The sequence below is a fragment of the Lutzomyia longipalpis genome, chromosome 4 (genome assembly GCF_024334085.1).
Source record: "Lutzomyia longipalpis isolate SR_M1_2022 chromosome 4, ASM2433408v1".
Lineage (NCBI taxonomy): Eukaryota > Metazoa > Arthropoda > Insecta > Diptera > Psychodidae > Lutzomyia > Lutzomyia longipalpis.
The window spans coordinates 24,057,403-24,079,417 of NC_074710.1; the positions used below are offsets into that span (position 1 = coordinate 24,057,403).

At 31.0% G+C, this 22,015-nt stretch overlaps 5 protein-coding genes across 5 annotated transcripts in view; 3 read left to right on the plus strand and 2 right to left on the minus strand.

The window, feature by feature from the left end:
- The window catches only part of LOC129795035 (probable asparagine--tRNA ligase, mitochondrial), a 1,173,171-nt gene that overhangs the window by 962,852 nt on the left and 188,304 nt on the right, over window positions 1-22,015 (plus strand). The gene's annotated exons all lie outside the window — the stretch shown is intronic.
- The window catches only part of LOC129794972 (mucin-2-like), an 826,140-nt gene that overhangs the window by 750,879 nt on the left and 53,246 nt on the right, over window positions 1-22,015 (minus strand). The gene's annotated exons all lie outside the window — the stretch shown is intronic.
- Window positions 1-22,015, plus strand: part of LOC129795002 (sodium-dependent nutrient amino acid transporter 1-like) — an 899,230-nt gene that overhangs the window by 688,911 nt on the left and 188,304 nt on the right. The gene's annotated exons all lie outside the window — the stretch shown is intronic.
- LOC129795108 (protein yippee-like) overlaps window positions 1-22,015 on the plus strand; it is a 65,906-nt gene that overhangs the window by 26,064 nt on the left and 17,827 nt on the right. The gene's annotated exons all lie outside the window — the stretch shown is intronic.
- On the minus strand, window positions 13,562-16,484 carry LOC129795036 (E3 SUMO-protein ligase ZBED1). Its single transcript, XM_055836049.1, has one exon. It carries the CDS (start codon window positions 15,143-15,145, stop codon window positions 13,721-13,723), a length of 1,425 nt encoding a protein of 474 aa, XP_055692024.1. The 5' UTR covers window positions 15,146-16,484; the 3' UTR covers window positions 13,562-13,720.

The window sequence follows — 22,015 nt, forward strand, 5'->3', positions numbered from 1 at the left end:
AAGCAATTCTATTTCTCCTTAAATTGTAATTTTCCGAATTCCAAAGTACGAAAGAATTTATTTCCTTTTTTCGCCACTATAAAAATTAATAAAAACTTCATAAAAAAGTTGTAAAAAATACTTAAAAAGAGAAATAAAAATTCTATTCCCACTTAAATTGTAATTTTCCGAATTCCGAAGTGCAAAGTAATTTATTTCTTTTTTTCGCCACTATAAAAATTAGTAAAAATTTCATAAAAAAGTTGTAAAAAATACTTATTAAGGGAAATAAAAATTCTATTTCTCCTTAAATTGTAATTTTCCGAATTCCGAAGTACAAAATAATTTATTTCCTTATTTCGTCACTATAAAAATTACTAAAAATTTCATAAAAAAGTTGTAAAAAATACTTTAAAGGAGAAATAAAAATTCTATTTCTCCTTAAATTGTAATTTTCCGAATTCCGAAGTGCAAAGTAATTTATTTCTTTTTTTCGCCACTATAAAAATTAGTAAAAATTTCATAAAAAAGTTGTAAAAAATACTTATTAAGGGAAATAAAAATTCTATTTCTCCTTAAATTGTAATTTTCCGAATTCCGAAGTACAAAATAATTTATTTCCTTATTTCGTCACTATAAAAATTACTAAAAATTTCATAAAAAAGTTGTAAAAAATACTTTAAAGGAGAAATAAAAATTCTATTTCTCCTTAAATTGTAATTTTCCCAATTCCGAAGTACAAGATAATTTATTTCTTTTTTTCGTCACTATAAAAATTAATAGAAATTTCATAAAAAAGTTGTAAAAAATACTTATTAAGGGAAATAAAAATTCTATTTCTGCTTAAGTTGTAATTTTCCGAATTCGAAGTACGAAAGAATTTATTTCCTTTTTTCGCCACTATAAAAATTAATAAAAACTTCATAAAAAAGTTGTAAAAAATACTTAAAAAGAGAAATAAAAATTCTATTCCCACTTAAATTGTAATTTTCCGAATTCCGAAGTACAAAATAATTTATTTCCTTTTTTTGCCACTCTAAAAATTACTAAAAATTTCATAAAAAAGTTGTAAAAAATACTTAAAAAGAGAAATAAAAATTCTATTTCTCCTTAAATTGTAATTTTCCGAATTCCGAAGTGCAAAGTAATTTATTTCTTTTTTTCGCCACTATAAAAATTAGTAAAAATTTCATAAAAAAGTTGTAAAAAATACTTATTAAGGGAAATAAAAATTCTATTTCTCCTTAAATTGTAATTTTCCGAATTCCGAAGTACAAAATAATTTATTTCCTTATTTCGTCACTATAAAAATTACTAAAAATTTCATAAAAAAGTTGTAAAAAATACTTTAAAGGAGAAATAAAAATTCTATTTCTCCTTAAATTGTAATTTTCCCAATTCCGAAGTACAAGATAATTTATTTCTTTTTTTCGTCACTATAAAAATTAATAGAAATTTCATAAAAAAGTTGTAAAAAATACTTATTAAGGGAAATAAAAATTCTATTTCTGCTTAAGTTGTAATTTTCCGAATTCGAAGTACGAAAGAATTTATTTCCTTTTTTTGCCACTCTAAAAATTACTAAAAATTTCATAAAAAAGTTGTAAAAAATACTTTAAAAGAGAAATAAAAATTCTATTTCTCCTTAAATTGTAATTTTCCGAATTCCGAAGTGCAAAGTAATTTATTTCTTTTTTTCGCCACTAGAAAAATTAATAAAAACTTCATAAAAAAGTTGTAAAAAATACTTAAAAAGAGAAATAAAAATTCTATTCCCACTTAAATTGTAATTTTCCGAATTCCGAAGTACAAAATAATTTATTTCCTTTTTTTGCCACTCTAAAAATTACTAAAAATTTCATAAAAAAGTTGTAAAAAATACTTAAAAAGAGAAATAAAAATTCTATTTCTCCTTAAATTGTAATTTTCCGAATTCCGAAGTGCAAAGTAATTTATTTCTTTTTTTCGCCACTATAAAAATTAGTAAAAATTTCATAAAAAAGTTGTAAAAAATACTTATTAAGGGAAATAAAAATTCTATTTCTCCTTAAATTGTAATTTTCCGAATTCCGAAGTACAAAATAATTTATTTCCTTATTTCGTCACTATAAAAATTACTAAAAATTTCATAAAAAAGTTGTAAAAAATACTTTAAAGGAGAAATAAAAATTCTATTTCTCCTTAAATTGTAATTTTCCCAATTCCGAAGTACAAGATAATTTATTTCTTTTTTTCGTCACTATAAAAATTAATAGAAATTTCATAAAAAAGTTGTAAAAAATACTTATTAAGGGAAATAAAAATTCTATTTCTCCTTAAATTGTAATTTTCCGAATTCCAAAGTACGAAAGAATTTATTTCCTTTTTTCGCCACTATAAAAATTAATAAAAACTTCATAAAAAAGTTGTAAAAAATACTTAAAAAGAGAAATAAAAATTCTATTCCCACTTAAATTGTAATTTTCCGAATTCCGAAGTACAAAATAATTTATTTCCTTTTTTTGCCACTCTAAAAATTACTAAAAATTTCATAAAAAAGTTGTAAAAAATACTTAAAAAGAGAAATAAAAATTCTATTTCTCCTTAAATTGTAATTTTCCGAATTCCGAAGTGCAAAGTAATTTATTTCTTTTTTTCGCCACTAGAAAAATTAATAAAAACTTCATAAAAAAGTTGTAAAAAATACTTATTAAGGGAAATAAAAATTCTATTTCTGCTTAAGTTGTAATTTTCCGAATTCGAAGTACGAAAGAATTTATTTCCTTTTTTTGCCACTCTAAAAATTACTAAAAATTTCATAAAAAAGTTGTAAAAAATACTTTAAAAGAGAAATAAAAATTCTATTTCTCCTTAAATTGTAATTTTCCGAATTCCGAAGTGCAAAGTAATTTATTTCTTTTTTTCGCCACTAGAAAAATTAATAAAAACTTCATAAAAAAGTTGTAAAAAATACTTAAAAAGAGAAATAAAAATTCTATTCCCACTTAAATTGTAATTTTCCGAATTCCGAAGTACAAAATAATTTATTTCCTTTTTTTGCCACTCTAAAAATTACTAAAAATTTCATAAAAAAGTTGTAAAAAATACTTAAAAAGAGAAATAAAAATTCTATTTCTGCTTAAATTGTAATTTTCCGAATTCCGAAGTGCAAAGTAATTTATTTCTATTTTTCGCCACTAGAAAAATTAATAAAAACTTCATAAAAAAGTTGTAAAAAATACTTATTAAGTGAAATAAAAATTTTATTTCTCCTTAAATTGTAATTTTCCGAATTCCGAAGTACAAAATAATTTATTTCTTTTTTTCGTCACTATAAAGATTACTAAAAATTTCATAAAAATGTTGTAAAAAATACTTTAAAGGAGTAATAAAAATTCTATTTCTCCATAAATTGTAATTTTCCGAATTCCGAAGTACAAAATAAAAATTCCAGTTCCCTTTAAACTATAATTTTCTAATTCTGTCGTACCATAATACTTTTATTTTTAATTTCGCTAGTTCAGAAATTTGTATTAATTCAATAAAAGGTGGTATTAATTAATTTTGAAGGGAAATGAAAACTCCAGTTTATCTTAAACTATATTTTTCTTTTATGTAACACTACAAAAAATTGTTTTTAATCTTTTGTGAGTTTAGAAATAAATGTAAATTGATTTTTTTTATTTTTAAGAAATACTTTTAGGAGAAATTTAAGATTTTTTGTGCCTTTTACGGTGTTTTTTGGTAAATTATTTCGTTTTCAAAGTGGTTTTTATAATTTTTGGGAGTTAGAAGTGAATTAAATTGAGTTTATTAGTACTGAAAAATCTGTTACTATGCCTAAAATAAAAGAAATATATTTAAAAGTATAGATGATGTAAAAAAAGATAATTTTGATAGATTTTAGATGAGAAATAAAGTCATATTAATATAGAGAATTGATATTTTTTCATGATAATTCGTATTTTCGCAATTTTGTGATTTTTTTCGGCTCATTTGGACTTCATATCAACTCAATATTATTAAAAAAGATAAAATATAGTATTTAGAGGTGATTTCAATTGATATTTGTCGATTTCTGTAATTTTAAAATAATAAAAATGGACCAAATTGCATTATTGTGTTATTTATTGTTTTTTTATTTTTTAAATTAATTGGAACCACCCAAAAATGGTTGAAACAGCTAGTATATGAAAATATCTTTCAAACAAATCCAAATTTGTCGAAATCGGACGAGAAATACGCGAGTTATAAGAATTTTTGTGTTGATTAAGTTATTTTCAACATCTTAACTCGAGAAAATAAAATACCTAGGAGTGTTGCAAAAAAATCTCCATACATCCGATTTATAGGCCTATATACCCCCTACAATATGCAGAAGAGAGCACTCAATTATCTTTTGTGGTTCTCGAGATATTTGAGAATTTGTGCTAAAAATAGCGATTTTTAGCTTTTTTTTAAAAATATGGCGGCACCATTTCTACTCAAAATTTTTCAAAAAGTAAAGCAGTTCCGTTTTTGGGATTAAATTTAGAAACTTTTTAGCCCACTTAAACAAGAATCAATTTTTATGACGCTACCTACTGCACAGCATGAAATACATATAAGTATAAAATTGCGTTGTGGGTTAATGTTGGTTTTGCTAGGGTAGTATTATTCGGTCTGTGTTGTATACATATAATATTATGTTTCCCAAAAGAGAGGGGACAGGGGAAAATTGAATGAACTTAACAAAAACCTATACATAATAGGATATACATATGTATATATGTAATAGCTTCTCTACGCAGAAACGCGACCACGTGTCATTGATTTAATTGTGTGAATAGCACGTTATATTGGATTTATAATAAATATATATAAATGTTTATAAAAGAAGATTGAATGGATTGTGTGATATGTGTGAAAGAGAAATCGAGAAAAAAATGAAGGAGGGCGAAAGGAATGGCAAGAGTAGGTACAAAAATACAAAACAGCATTTTCTAACACTCTGTACACGACCTTCTGTACATGTTTCCCATCCGCGGTGTCATTCTCAAGACGGCTCTTTTGCACATTAATATTGGAATTTGATGGGTGTGTGGAAAGCAATGAGGTTTGTTTACAAAAATGTCTTTTAGTTCTTTTTTTTAAGAGTTTTAAACCATAAAGAAAGAAATAAGCAATATTCTAGAGGAAAATCAAGTTTTAAAAATAAAAAACTAAGAATTAGAAAAAAAAACCTTCAAATGTTAGAACAAAAATTTAAAACGTTAGAAATATATAACATTAAACGTTAGAAAATTTATCAACTGTAAGAAAAAAAGAATCGGCAACTGTTAGAAAGAACATGTAACGTAAAAAATTTCGAACGTTGCAAACGTTCCGTACCGTTAGAAAATGAATCGTTAGAAAAATGCGTTAGGAAATACATCAAACGTAAAAATGGAAAACGTCAAAGCATAATTAATTTTAAAAATTAAATCTATTGATAAAAAAACATTCAAAATAAAAAAATAACACGTTACAAAACGAACGTCAAATGCTAAAAAGCTACGTTAGAAAATACGTCAAGTATTAAAAAAATATTAATGAAATCAATTTAAATAATCGCTGGTGATCCTTCTTATTGTTAAAATATTATAAGCGTTGAAGATAAATTTTAATAAAAAATTTTCCATTAGAAAATGAATTTCAAGCGCTAAAAATACATCAAAAGTTAAATTATTTTAGGAGTATGTAATCTGTTAGAAAATGAATGCCAAATTCGAAAAAGTTCGTCAAAGTTTACAAAATACGCAATAAAACAGCAGGTCTTTTTAATCTATTTTAGTATTTTTAATATTGAAAAACCAAAATTATAAGAATTTGTTCTTCAAAAACATCTCTTTGAATTTATTTTTAGTCCCCTCCTGGCTTTTTATTCCCAAAATTTTGCCTGTAGGATTATTTTTTAAAACTCTTTTTGTCAAGATTCCATAAGTTTTTTTTTACTCCAGACTTTTAAAAGTTTTAATATGAGTTTTTGTCGCACCCATCAATGCGAGCTTTCGATACGAGAATGAGCATTCTTGTGAAAATTTTATTAAAATCGATTAAATATCTATATACTAGCTACCGAAAATATAGGTTAAAGGATGGGAAGGAAGGAAAACCCAGGGGGATGAACTTGTGCGAGGAATGGAACTTTCAAACCAAAGACGTTTGCAATTGTTGAGTTTTCGCAAGAAATTGAAGGGAATTTGTATTGAGAGTGGTTAGTAACTTTTGGAAAAGGTCTTTGCTATGTATAATATATGTATATGCTGCCTACATACATATGTGATACTACATATATTTGGTACACCAAGTTCCATCCACTACACCGAAATACACAATTTTGTGGGCATATACTTGGGTGGAATGTAGACGAGAATTTCACACACAGAGGACGATTAATCCATGAAGGGGGGGAGGAGGGCGATGGTGGTGTGTATGGTGGAGGGTAGGGGGGGGGGGAGGTGTGACATGGGAATCGCGCAGAATACACTAAACAGGACACGTGCTATCATCAAAGAGAAGAGAGGAGTTGTGTTCAAGCCAGAGTGGTTAAATACAACATCAACCGAAGAGATACAAAAGCTCGGTGTGTTATAGTCTACACGAGAATCGTATAGATGGGAAATTTCTCTATTACTCCAAACAAAACTAATATGTATTATTTATATAGTATTGTGTGTGCTATATAATGTAGGTATACACTGTAAGTCAAAATTTTAGTAAACTGCTACTAAAGTCTTTAGTAATGGAACAATTACTAAAAATTTTAGTAGTTATTACAGAAAATTTTAGTTATGTTGCCTGGAATCACTAAAATCTTTTGTCACCTTTACTAAAATTTCATTTGGCTCTGAATTTTTTAGTGAAAGTAACTAAAATTTTTAGTTTTATTGCCCTTTTACTAAAGTTTAGTAGGCAATTTAGTCAAATTCTTTACTAAAGTTTCCAGTAAAGACATAACTACTAAAATTCTTTAGTTATGTCAACTAGAATTTTAGGATTGATGACTACAATTATTTTGTCTTCTTTTACTAAAGTTTAGCCATGCCAATCAAAAATTTAGTTGATATCACTAAATTGACAAATTTTGATAACAATTAATTTTTTAGCAAAAAATTACAATTTTTATTTCCTCTTTATCTATTTATAATAATTTTTTCTGATCAAGTTAATTTGCGAAAATATTAGCAACGCAATGTCTTTTATATATTATCTTTGTTCGAATGCAAGATGTTTCAGCTCAAACTATTTTTATTGTTTTATTAGGGTGCCGGGGTCTCGAAAAAATGCACACAGAAGATTTCTTTGTGGCACATATCCAACACATATACCGGAGGCCTCATTTTTTCTCACCCTTTCCTACCCACACACAAATTTTTCTCCTCAGCACCCTCTTAAGTATTTCACAATATTCAGTTCTTTGTGGAATTTTCCATCGAAAGTACGCAAAATATTTTGTCTTCAATCAGTGAGATATGTGAAAAGTAAATTTAATCAATTTTTATAGTAGTTTTTAGAGTGAAAATTGTGGAAAATCCGATTGTTAAAAAAAAGGATAAACATGACAAGGTATTGTATAATTTAAATGAATAACAATTCTTTATATTACGAATAGATTTGCAATAAATAAAATTATCAACTTTAAATTCAACCAACTAATTATATGATTTTTATTATCTTGCAGTAAATCAGACTACATACAATAAATAGGAGAGATATATGGATCTTATTCTTATCGAAGACATCCGATCTGTACTTTGATAATTTTCCGAAGATAAATATTTGTCATGAAATTGATTAAATCCAAAAATTTATAAAATTCAAAATATTAATTCTTGTTCATATTTAACAGATTTCACCGAATGAGCGCATATAGCCCATCTTGCGCGCTGTAAACCCATAATCGAATTGTGAAAAATTCGGTTGAAGAAATAGGATAAACACGAAAAGGTACTGTATTATTTGTATAATTTTTAATCATTAATTTACCAATCTGTTTCCAATAAATTTATCAACTTTTTATTCAAAACTAATTCTATGATTTTACTACCTTGCAGTTAATTAATCAAACGACAATGAACAAAAGGAACATGGATCTTATTCTCATTGAAACCCTTCTATCAGTACCTGGATAAAGCATGCTGATCACAAATATTGATTAAAATAGGATAGAGGAAATCAATTCGCGAGAATTGAAGTTTAAAGGTAAAAACATTGTTCATAAAATTATGTATTAAAAATTTATTATATCAGACAATTAATTTTAATGTAACTTTTTTAACAGATTTCGTCAACTGACATAAAAAGCAGGACTTTCTCGATTCTATGAAGAGGGGAACTTTGGAGGAAAATGACGCTGAATGTTGTGGACACTTCATAAAAGTGCCCAACTCTACTGGACACATTCTCTTTTTGTTTTTAAGAAAACGTGGTAAAAGAGACATCCATTTTATTAAAAATTGTTTTATGTTATCAAAAGTTCAATTATTTATATCACAAAATATGATAGATGTAGTTTAAAGGACTGTATTTTTTTTAACAAAATGTCTTCTAAATGTAAATTAAAATTTAAGTATAACTGCCTATGTAAAAATTATGAATATTGTATAAAATGTACTATGAATTAAAGTGAAATAAAAAACGATTTTTTATGAAAATCAAATTTTTAAATTTTTGGTAAAAAAACTGGATTTCCAGTTGGCATAGCTAAATTTTAGTAATCCAAGAATTTATAACAAATAGTTATGTGTACGAAAATTTATGTTGGCATTCCTAAACTTTAGTAGTATACAGACGTAAAACATTTTAATAGTCATAACTAAATATTCTGTTGAGAGAACTAAAATTTTTCGTTTTGGGCAATTACTAAAAATTTTAGTAAAAATTCTTTACTAAATTTCTTTACTAAAGTCCAGTCAGTGCCAGTTTTAGTAATGATAACGAAATTTTGACTTACAGTGTACAAAGCATGAAAATAAGTTGAACAATATCATATACACCACAAGTGCAGTATGCGTACTTATTAGACAACGATGAGACTTTCAAATGTTATATTGTAGCCAGAGTGGAGAGAGAGAGCAAATTCTGTGGATAGGTGCGGTTATAGAGTTGTTGGTTATGTGGAGGATTTGGCTTTGCGCGCGGATGGTCAACGTGTTAGCGAGGCATTAATACAACACCCAAGAAAATCGGATTTAACTGTAGCAAGTACACAATTATACCCAAATAATATTGGTTCATTTTGCAAACATCGCATAATTCCAAACAGCGCGTGTAGTGAAGAGAGATTTTGAGACTGTAGGCATATTTTGTTTTCAATTTTGCAGGTATATTTCGCGGTCAATGTCACAGAAACATGTGGGTTGATTAAATTTCAGCTTATTTACTGTTTGTTTCTTATTTTATTTTTTTCATATTTAACTTTAAAGACCTTGAATCAATATATTTTTGCATTTTTAGTGTGTCTATCTATGGCTTCTAAGAAATAGGTAAAAACTAAAAACCAGTTATCAAGGCATAAAGACAACACTTTGTAATATATGGAACAGAGCTAGACAGATTATCAGTTCGTAGAACTAGGACCAGTAATCAGGAGTAATTAAGACTCCCTATATGACCTAACCATCTTTAACTAGACTTGATAAAGAGAAGCCTTGAAAGAGTCTTGACGGTCAAAGCCGTTGGGTACAAAGCGATGAGTCCTTATTCAGTTAAAGCCTGATAAATGAGTTTGGATGAGTCTCCGGTAGTTTGTAGCATACGGACAACTCATCAAGTGCTAATTTGCGACGGCTAAGATCTCATTTGGGCTATCAAGTAAGTGAAGATCACTGAAGGTGGGATGTACAGTGCAGATGCAGAATATACGGAACTACCTTTAAGACTAGGTTGAGCCTGTATTTTCTCAGACATTTACTGATCTAGACGCAAATCATGATTTAAAGAAATCATTGGAAAAACCTAAACGTTTTGAGAGTTGACGTTTAATGACGCTATAGTCTATCTTTGTAATCTGTAGGCGGATTCAGTACGCGTCACGCTATGTCGGTACTCTATATCGGTAGTCTATATCGGTACCGATATAGGGCATTTGTGCAGTGAAAATTTTTTTCGGTATTTTCATACCGACATAGCGTGACGCGTCACGCCGCGTCACGCTATGTCGGGATTTTATGTCGGTACCAATATAAAATGTTTGTACATTATACTTTTTGGTATTTTCATGGAATACAATTGAAGCTCGAGGCGTCGGAATTAGTTGGTGTTCTACTTTGTGATTTACACGTAAAATCCCACCCCCTAAAATCGGGCTCAAATTTGGTATGAGCACGTTTTGGATATCTCATATTACGAAAATGTGGTGGAAAATTCAAAACTTTGCCTTATAGCTCGAAAACGGTAAGAGATAACTTTACGGATTGAAGTTTCCTATAGAAATGTTGGTGTAAATTTCCATTTTTTCTTATTTTCAAAATCCAAAATGGCCGCCGTCCGCCATTTTGAACTACCGTCAACCACTTCCTTTGTAGCTAGAGGTGTGAAATTTTAGTATGTTGTAGAGCTCGGTGAGATGTTTTCATCAACAATTCATACTTGAAAATCGGTCAAGCGGTTTAGCAAATATGGCGGCCTAAAGCAAAAAGTGTTTTTTTGATATAACTCGAGAACGGCTTAACCGATTTTGATCATCTTGGTATCAAATGAAAGGTATTGCGAAGCCCTACAACTGTTTAGAACATTTCAAGTTTCAAAAATGGCCGCAAGAGGCGCAAAAATCAAAAACAAAAATTGCCTAACTTTAAGGGGCAATATCTCCGAATCCCCATTATCGATTTCCTTGAATTTTTGATATGTTGTAGCCTGACTCAATATCTTTCACCAGTCCAAAAATGAAGAAAATCTATGTCGCCGTTTAGAAGATATAGCCATTTGAAAAATTCTTGAATTTGAAAAGTTCTAAGAGCGATATCTCTTGAACGAGTTGTCCGATTTCGCTCATCTTGGTATCAAATTAAAGGTCTTGCAGAGCTCTACAACTTCCTAATACATAAGAAACCTCTAGAAGTATTCCTTCAGGATAAATATGCAAAAAAATGTTTTTGTGAAACAAAAATCCGCCATTTTGTGTTCTAGAGGTGACCTTGAAAATTATCGAAATCTATCTCAAATTATAGCTTGTTTCACGACCTTTCCACAACTAGTCAAGAAATTTCTGTCGATCTTATATAACTTGAGATATGCGTATTTATATCTTTCAAATGAATGAATTCATAAAAAAATCAACTTTGCTTACTAATACAAAGTCAATGACAACGTGTCCAGTTATAAGAGTTGGTGTCCCACAACGTGTAGAAGTTTGTTTATGCGTTGTAATGCGATTTGTGAGCCGTATTAGTGTAGGCTAAGTTGATTTTTTTGTCAAATACAGCAATTCAATGCATTACAATAGTCATATCTCAAGTTCTATAACACCTACAGAAAGAAGTTCATGCAGCTAACAAGGGCAAAGTCCCTAATCCTAATAAATGGAGAAAACAATTTTGACCCAACAATTTTTAGCTTTGAAGCATATGCTTAATGCATTGACAGGGATAAATAGGCAAATGGCTGCCTTTTTTTGAATCTTATACGAAACTTTATTGGCTTTTTTCTTTGTGAGCCCAGCGGAAAATGGTGAATATTTTTAGCGATTCTTTATCCTTTTTTGATTATCTACTAGACTGAGTGGGTCGAGATTGTTTACTCCGTTTTCGCGAATTGGGTTTTTGGCCCATATCTACTGCATGAACTCCTTTCTTTACTAGTTATGGAAAAGTCTTGAAACAAGCTATAATTTGAGATAGATTTCGATAATTTTTAAGGTCACCTCTAGAACACAAAATGGCGGATTTTTGTTTCACAAAAATAGTTTTTTGGATTTTTTATCCTGAAGGAATACTTCTAGAGGTTACTTATGTTTTAGGAAGTTGTAGAGCTCTGCAAGACCTTTAATTTGATACCAAGTTGAGCCAAATCGGACAAGCAGTTCAGGAGATATGGCTCTTAGAACTTTCCAAATTCAAGAATTTTTCAAACGGCTATATCTTCTAAACGGCGACATAGATTTTCTTCATTTTCGGACTGATGAAAGATATTGAGTCAGGCTACAACATATCAAAATTTAAAAAATTTGCCTAATGGGGATTCGGAGATATTGCCCCTTAAAGTTAGGCAATTTTTATTTTTGATTTTAGCGCCTCTTACGGCCATTTTTGGAACTTAGAATGTTCTAAACAGTTGTAGAGCTTTTCAATACCTTTCATTTGATACTAAGATGGTCAAAATCGGTCAAGCCGTTCTCGAGTTATATCGAAAAAACACTTTTTGCTTTGGGCGGCCATATTTGCTAAACGGCTTGACCGATTTTCAAGTATGAATTGTTGATGAAAACGTCTCATTGAGCCCTACAACATACTAAAATTTCACACCTCTAGCTACAAAGGAAGTGGTTGACGGTAGTTCAAAATGGCGGACGGCGGCCATTTTGGATTTTGAAAATAAGAAAAAATGAAAATTTTCACCAACATTTCTATAGGAAACTTCAATCCGTAACTTTATCTCTTACCGTTTCCGAGCTATAAGGCAAAGTTTTAAATTTTCCACCAAATTTTCGTAATATGAGATATCCAAAACGTGCTCATACCAAATTTGAGCCCGATCTTAGGGGGTGGGATTTTACAATACTTGGTGTAAATCACAAAGTAGAACACCAACTAATTCCGACGCCTCGAGCTTCAATTGTATTCCATGAAAATACCAAAATAGAGCTCGGACCTTTCGAACGATCAAACAAACAAACGAATCTTTGGTCGGACGGATACCCGAATGTCTCGCTCAAAGATCCGATATCCGTAGAGTCCGATTCTTCGGATCTTCGGATCTTCGGATCTTTCGAATCTTTGAGCACACCAGTGCTGCATTTCATAAGTTCACTGAGGTGCATTTTTACCTGCTGTTTTGGTGAAATTGTTTGGGTTTTTCCCTCATACATTTAGGGACGAAGAATTTTTTCTCTTTAGCACGCATATACCAGCAAAGCAAACTGCTCCAAAAGTATTGAGAACCTGATGTTTAGCACTAAATAAATAAAGCGTTGTTCAAGTTTAATTTATTTAAGCAATATGTTTTGCAAAACAATATATAGAAATAAATATTTTTAATAAGAATATTAGTCCTAACAATTTTTTCTTACAAGATTACTATTTATAAGATACAATTGAATATCAATACATTGAGAAAAAGAATAAATAAACTAAGGTGTTTTTGGTGAACATTTTCGTGAATATGACTACACAGATTTTTTTTACATTCAAAGTGTGATCGATAGTATTTATTACTTATTTTGGCATTTTTTTACAAACATTAATTTTTTTCTCTCAAAATATGCATAAATATCTATAATTTAGTCACTTATTCACCCAGTAACAAAATTAAGTTAAATTATTAAAATCTTATTTGTGTGTAAAGGAGTTTAACGACTGAAGAATCTTTAAGGAGTTCGGATCAGCGGGATCAGCAGTCGAATAAGGAAAATCAGCGATGTCTTGTCGCTAGTTATGTAATCCATTTTACAGAGCCTGATGATGGAAATAAAATTGCCGAAACGTTGCTACTAGCGATAAGACATCGCTGACTTTCCTTATTCGACTGCTGATCCGAACTCCTCAAAGATTATATCTTATTAGATTTATTTAGACTCCTTTTCTCACGTCTCAACGTGTGAATTTTGAGCCAAAAAGATCAGCGTATTAACATTTTCTGATTTCAGCGCTGATCTCCTTGCCCTCAAAATCTGTCCGGCCGTTGAGAAAGTTCTCTCGGAACTTGCGGATGTGGCTGGAATTCCAAGAAACTTTTGTGCTTCTTGGAAAACTAAAGGAAATCGCTCTTTCTGATTTTTCCACCATTCCAATGGATTGGAATCATGATGAATTTGGGGCATATTAATATAAGAATTTAATTGTGAAATTACATCATGAGAATTCTTTCTGTTTGGGAAAAGAAAACTGAGTGCTGATACATTTTCTTTTTCGTTATTTACTTTATTATTCTCCTTCGAATCAGCACTCAGAGCTTCCATCCTTTCCTTCACAGCCTTTATTATTTCATTTCGCATCAATGGCGTTTCATGATCCAAATTCTTGAAACGCGGATCATAAAATGATGCGAAATGAGCCGCCGTGAGATTTGGAGTATCCAAATCAAATCTTCTATTGATTGCCGCTTTAGCGGCCAACTTAAGTTTCTTGATTCTTAGATTATCTTTAAGTTGAGCTTTCAAGTGTATTGTTTTAAGAGCTTTGAGTAAAGGACGTACAAGTGACAGTGTTGGGGAAGATTCGCTACATAATAATTTTGTGGTAATTTTGAAAGGAGTTAATATTTTAACTATTTCTTCAAGGCAATTCCATTCTCGCCTTTTCATTATAAACGATTGTGCTACTTTTTTCTTTGTAACATCACGATCATTTAATACTAAACTTACAGGTTGTTTATTCATTACAAGACTTTTTGCCATATCTAAAGAAGAATCCCAGCGTGTAACAACTCGTTGTATAAGTTTTCGTTTTGGCATATTTAAATGCTCTTGACGTTGTATTAGTATTGAACTCGCAACATTTGAGTGGCTAAAATGACTTACAATATCAGAACCTTTATTAAGAACTGATTTATATGGTTTTACCGAATTTAATGAGTCCTGTACCACCAACTGCAAAGTATGAGCGGCGCAATTTAAATTATAAGGAACTTCAGTTAACTGGCCTGCGAGTTGGATTGCTCTAGCATTGTCATGGAGGATTGCTTCTGTCTTCTCTCTTAGATTCCAACTCTCCATTGTGTTTATTAACGACAATGCCAGGTTTTCCGCATTTGGTCTTTCATCTTTTAATCCTTCTGTACATAAGGTAAATCGTCTCAAAGTGCAATTTTCATTCATGAATTGAATCTCAATAGAGAGGTAACTCTCTTGTACTCTCGATGACCATTCATCAGTAGAAAGAGCAACACTTTTTGCTTCAGTCAATTCTTTTTCAATATTTGCACGAATGGAATTATAATACATTTGATGTCTCTTTTTTATTGTTCGTTCACATGGCACTTGGTAACCAGGTTCTGCAGTGTGAATCATATTCCTAAATTCAGGTGATGAAACAAAACTATAAGCCTGCTTTTGCCGAGCAATTAGTAATGCGATGCTTGAAGTCAAAGCCTCTTGCTTTTCAGGATTACATTTGGCTTCAGTTGGTGCTTGTCGTCTGCGTTTTCTGTTGCTGTCGTCGGTTGAAGAGGTAGATGGAAAATCGTTTTCGGAAATTTCTCTGTAAATATTATGATTATTTAAGATGTATTTTTTGTCAATAAGTTATATGAGGTAGTAAATAAAAACACATGATGTATTTGTTATTTTGCTTCAGTAGATGGATAAGATACTTAATGATATTCTTACAAAAAAATACATAGATTTTTTTTGTAAAAAAAATCTTACCTATCGTCAGTATTTTCAATATCGCAGCTTTCTTTCGGAAGATTATGAAGTTTCAAATGTCTCGCAATGTTTGTTGTCGTACCGGAAGAATAAGTAAGGTGTTTTCCACACACTTTACATAACACAAATTGTCCTTTTGATGCATTCACCAATTTGGAATAATTCCATACCCAACTTCTTTTTCCATCCATTTTTTATTTTTACTTTTTGAAATTAAAAGATGGTTCTATAACGCGCCTGTGTAAAAATTTATCGCTAGATCACTGATACTTAAAAGAAATTCAAGTATAATATGAGAAACTTTCTGTGATGCTCTACAAGCTGACTGTGTTTAAATAAGCGACCTCACAGCCTGTCTGGGTCAACAATTACAAGTTTTACCTACACAATCTTTCTTAATGGGTCTAAGAGACGAACATGACCCGAGCGCCACTTTGGACTTTCCCATATTTTTCATTACCTTGCTTAAAGTTTGCAAGACATGCAGTACAACAGCTGTTGTGGGTTTCCCCAGGATTTACCCAACAAAATGTTTAGTCTAAAAAATTTTGGTTGATTTATAGTTTTACGACATAGCAAGCAGTCTCGTCTCTTAAAATTTCAAACACTTTAGCAGATACCTACTTCTTATCTTTTAATCATTTTCAACAGCAACAAACATAGATATTTTTAAATGGAAAGCTCTCATTTAAGTATCACTGCCCTCATCGGTAAAATTTTATTATCAGGATTGGACACTTTTTTTTTAAACAAGTAGGTATAACATATTTTTGAATATATTGGTGAAAAACCACTGTTCGTAGCTTTTTTTCCTTTTTGAGCCGCCTTGCTACTTAACACAGCTCTCGAGACAGATTTAGTTTCGAGCTGCACTTGATTTGAGCCACTTCACAGTAAGCCTTAGCAAATATTAAAGAGTTTTACGGAAAATTTGAAGATGGCTGGAAAAAGAAGTTGGGTATGGAATTATTCCAAATTGGTGAATGCATCAAAAGGACAATTTGTGTTATGTAAAGTGTGTGGAAAACACCTTACTTATTCTTCCGGTACGACAACAAACATTGCGAGACATTTGAAACTTCATAATCTTCCGAAAGAAAGCTGCGATATTGAAAATACTGACGATAGGTAAGATTTTTTTTACAAAAAAAATCTATGTATTTTTTTGTAAGAATATCATTAAGTATCTTATCCATCTACTGAAGCAAAATAACAAATACATCATGTGTTTTTATTTACTACCTCATATAACTTATTGACAAAAAATACATCTTAAATAATCATAATATTTACAGAGAAATTTCCGAAAACGATTTTCCATCTACCTCTTCAACCGACAACAGCAACAGAAAACGCAGACGACAAGCACCAATTGATGGCATCTGCAGTATTGATAAGCAGGAAGCATTGTCAGCTGAAATCTCGAACTTTTTTGCTCGACAAGTCATAGACCCTGCTGTGGTACTGTCCGATGAATTCTGCAATATGATTCACACTGCCGAACCAGGATATGAAATTCCAAGTGAAGTGATGATACAGGAGCGTCATAGAATTATGTATGACTCCACGCGGTCTCAAATTGAACGAGAATTGGCTGAAGCAAAACACGTAACTCTTTTAACTGATATGTGGATGTCAGTCTTAGGAGAGTTTAACGTCTCATTTGCAGTTCATTACCTCGACCAAAATGTCAACATGAAACAATTCAATTTGGCCACAGAATGCATAAGAGATGAAAAACCAAATGCTGAAGAAATTGCATTTTTATTAAACAACACCATGGAGAGTTGGAAATTAAAAGAGAAAACAGAAGCGATTGTGTATGATGGTAACACTTCCGCCCTCAAAATTGAATCCCAGGTAACTGATATCAATTTTAGTTTAAATTGTGCTTATCACACTATTCAATTAATGATACAAGACGTATTAGATGAGTCGCAAGATTATAAAGATGTTCTCAAGAAGTGCACTTTGATTGTAAGGCATTTTGAAAATTCAGAAGTTGTGAATTCTGTTTTGTGCGAATTAGGAGAGCTCCAAAAACAATTCATAAAGAACATAAAAAGTGAGCTAGAACAACATAGTCTCAATAAATGGGAATCGTCATTACACATGGCAAAAACATTTGTTGAAAACAAATCTCAAATTGACTTAATTTTGGGAAATAAAAATGTAACTAAGCCAGAAGTTGCACGTACACTTAAGTTAACTGATAATGATTGGGAAAGATTGGACGAATTTATTTCTTTATTTACCCCATTCATGAAAGTGACAGAAGAAATTTGCAAAACAAATGTACCAACATTATCTGTCTTAAGGCCAGTTCTCTATAGTATTAAAAATATATTTTTGGAAATAAAATCAAGTGATTCCCCAATCACGGAAACATATAAATTAGCCGCTAAAGCGGCAATCAATAGAAGATTTGATTTGGATACTCCAAATCTCACGGCGGCTCATTTCGCATCATTTTATGATCCGCGTTTCAAGAATTTGGATCATGAAACGCCATTGATGCGAAATGAAATAATAAAGGCTGTGAAGGAAAGGATGGAAGCTCTGAGTGTTGATACTGTATTGGAAATAAATAATGATGAAGATGATGTATCAGCACTAAGTTTCCTTTTCCAGAAACCGCCTTTACGCCAAGGTGCTTCCTCGCAATTGGAAGTTTATTTGACCGAACCAGAAATTCCACACTATTCTAATCCATTGGAATGGTGGAAAAACCAAAAGGAGCGATTTCCTTTGGTTTTCCAAGAAGCACAAAAGTTTCTTGGAATTCCAGTTACGTCTGTAACTTCCGAGGGAAGTACCTCAACGGCTAGAAGTATTTTGAGGGCAAGGAGATCAGCGCTAAGACCTGAAAATGTCAATACGGTGATCTTTTTGGCTCAGAATTCACACGTTGAGACGTGAGAGAAGGAGTCTAAATAAATCTAATAAGATTAACGTACTCTACATATCTTCCTCTTATTTTTCAATTTTAATATTTAATTAATTCTTTTGAAATAACAACTAAGCGGATAATGAACTTGGAGTACCATTACGAATTGCAACTGGTACATGCCCTGTTTCATTATATCGTCGGTACACAAAATCTTTTTTTTTTAACTTCGAACTTTGTACTTATCAAATGATCCACTTAAAATGAAGTTAGCTCTAGAACGTGATTGGGGGATCAATTAAAACAATGTTAATAAGATGTGATTAATTTAGCTTTGTTTTGTTACTTAATTTTATTATAAGCTATAATTTTAAGGTTTATTGTAATTTTTTCCTCTAAGTATTGATATTCAAGAATCTTATTAATCTTATGAGAAAAAAATGTTAGGACTATTATTATTTTTATTCTTATTATTAATATTACTATTCTTATTGTTATTATGATAATGAATCTTTATAAGAATTATATTGTTTCGCATAATACATTGGTTTAATAAAGCAATCTTGAACATAATATGCATTACCGTTTTATTTTTGTTACATACTTTTTTTATTAGTTTATTTTATTTAGGTAGGTAGGTACTATTTTATAATATCGCATCGCATAACTTCTATTATTACTAATTCTACTGATCAATGTGAATATTCTAAACTACATTATTAAATATAGATTTGGTGGTTAATTTCTTGACGTAATTTTAGACAAGGTTTTTGGTTGGAGCTGAGGTGCTCCCTCCGGGGGCGTCAAGGGTGCGTGTCAATCCTAAAAAAACGCAATTTTTACCAGAGCTTTCGACGAATCACCTCGTCTTCTTTTTGAGGAAATATTTGTCTACTTTCATATACCGAAAGTTTGACGCCCCCGGAGAGAACACCTCAGCTCCTACTTAAAAAAAAAACAAATATAGATTATTTCAGCATTACTTAATTTACGAGGTAAATTGTCACTTCGCTAAAATTCACCTTGCCCCGATTCGTGGGGATTTTTTGCCGTCCGCGCAAATTTTAGAAAGAGAAAAATTGTGATCGAAAATAGATTTAATTTGGGGGCTATATGAAGGGGAGCTCTGGGGGGAAATAAATATCGTTAGTGACAATCTTCTATATAATAAAGAAAGGCCTGTTTGTTGGTAATCGTCGTTCCTTCTTTTATATACAAATCTACACCGTTTGACCGATCGCGTTGAAATTTGGTAAAAAGGCTCCTTATAGCAGGCGGTTTCAGATGGTCGTATCCATTCCCCCCTAAAGCCCTCCTTCAGGTAGTCCCCATATAGATTTCATGCATTTTTTGCTAATTTTTCTCTTAGAAAATTTTTCTTTTGGGATTGATAAGTGGCCCTATTCTATTTATAAACCATCACAATACTTTTCTCTCTCTAAAATTTGCGCGAAGCGCAAAAAATTTCCGCGAAGCGGGGCGAGGTAAATTGGAGCGAAGCGACTCCTTATATTAGGCGACGCTTCGCGGAGATTTGTTGCGCTTCGCGCAAATTTTGGAGAGAGAAAAAAAATTTTAATGGAAGATAGATATCAAAAAAATATCTAAAATATTGGTAAGAATTAAATATTTTATAGGAGAAATATTTTTGGGTGCATTGGTGTCATTCATCAATCCCAAAAATCATTTTCATACAACACTTCAGGCGCCAAATTCAAAAATTCGCAAAAACTGCATTAATTTTATATGGGGGGTACCCGAAGGGGGGATTTGGGGGGAAAATGAATACGCCCATCTGAAACCACATGTTATAAGGAGCCTCTGTACCAAATTTTATCGCGATCGGTCAAACGGTGTGGATTTGTATAGAAAAGAAGGAACGACGTTCACCAACAAACAGACCTTTCTTTATTATATAGATAGAAGAAAATGTAGTTTTAAAAGTATTAATATACATAATTATTATTTAGCAATCAAGAAAATTGTAATAGTGGAGAGCGATATTTTAATATAAATTTCGGAGATCATATTTATGATTACAGTACCATTAAAAGAGTAAAAACTTATTGAATTTGCAAACCAAGAGCAAACAAATTTTCAGAAGGCTCACTACAGATTTAACACAATTAAGCTCTACTGCTAGTTTCATCGGTGTAGATAAGAATTTTATTAAGAAATGATTATTAATATCAAAAGAAAACGGATAGAGATATTGTAGTTTCAAAGCAAGCATTAAGAAGTTTATTCTTAAAATCAACTTCACTATCACTTCGAGAATTTAGAACACGGAAAATCAATTTTTCCCCTAAATATTAGCAATTTTCTCAGAGTTATCCGTTTTCCTGGGGAGGCTGGTAGTGGTTAGACGGCGGCAGACGCAACCCGAGATAAAGGAAATAAATGAAATGAAAAAATGAAATGAAATTAACATATCTAATTCTTGGACTTGAGAGTCCACTAATAATAAGTGCATTAATTTTTCTCCGCATTTCACTTGGTGGGGTGTTCAAACGGTTCAAACTAATGGTACTGATAAATTTATTCCGTAAAATAGTTTTTACCTTATTAATGTTGTCACGAATCTTTTGTTGAACAATAAACAGATACGCTTTCTTTGATTTCAGTTAAAGGATATTTTTAAAATTTTTAAGGGCTACTTTTCTTTTTTCTAATTAATAGTATTATCTCTAGAGTAGGCGACTCCTTAAATTAAATTAACTTTCTTTGATTCTGGAAGTAATATGTCGAACGTTCTATAAATAAAAACTATTGTAATTGGGAAATGCCATTGTAATCCAACAGCCTCTAGATTTGTGTTTAAATCAATAGAATCAAAAAACCATCCCATTTTCAACAAAAATTTAAACTTTTCACTCAATGTGGGATTATCAGAATGATTTTGATGAACAGCATTAATCACTATAATAGTTGAGCCATTTATATTTTAGTTTAGTTTCATATGTGTTTTTTGGAGAAAAAGGACAATTGATTGCTTTTCATTTATAATCAATTCAATGTCTGGTTTTCTGGTCCAAGAGTCATGATAATTTCATTGTACAAAAAGGATAATGTACATTACACACATTTTTAAATTAATCTCATTGAGATTTTCTTAAGCATTACTGTTAGTTATTGGGTTGTTTTGTTGTCAAACATCAGTTTCTCAAATCTTTTGGAGCAAGTTTTTTTGCATGACGATGTTGCACTAAAGCCGCAGGTAAAAAAGCAACCTAAAGTGTTTGGGCAATACAGCACTGCTCAAAGATTCGAAAGATCCGAAGATCCGAAGATCCGAAGAATCGGACTCTACGGATATCGGATCTTTGAGCGAGACATTCGGGTACCCGAAAAGACTCGTTCTGCTCAAAGAATCGGATAGTCCGAGCTCTACAAAAAGTATAATGTACAAACATTTTATATTGGTACCGACATAAAATCCCGACATAGCGTGACGCGGCGTGACGCGTCACGCTATGTCGGTATGAAAATACCGAAAAAAAATTTTCACTGCACAAATGCCCTATATCGGTACCGATATAGACTACCGATATAGAGTACCGACATAGCGTGACGCGTGCTGAATCCGCCTACTGATGTATTAATTCCGTTAAATGTTTGAAATTCTG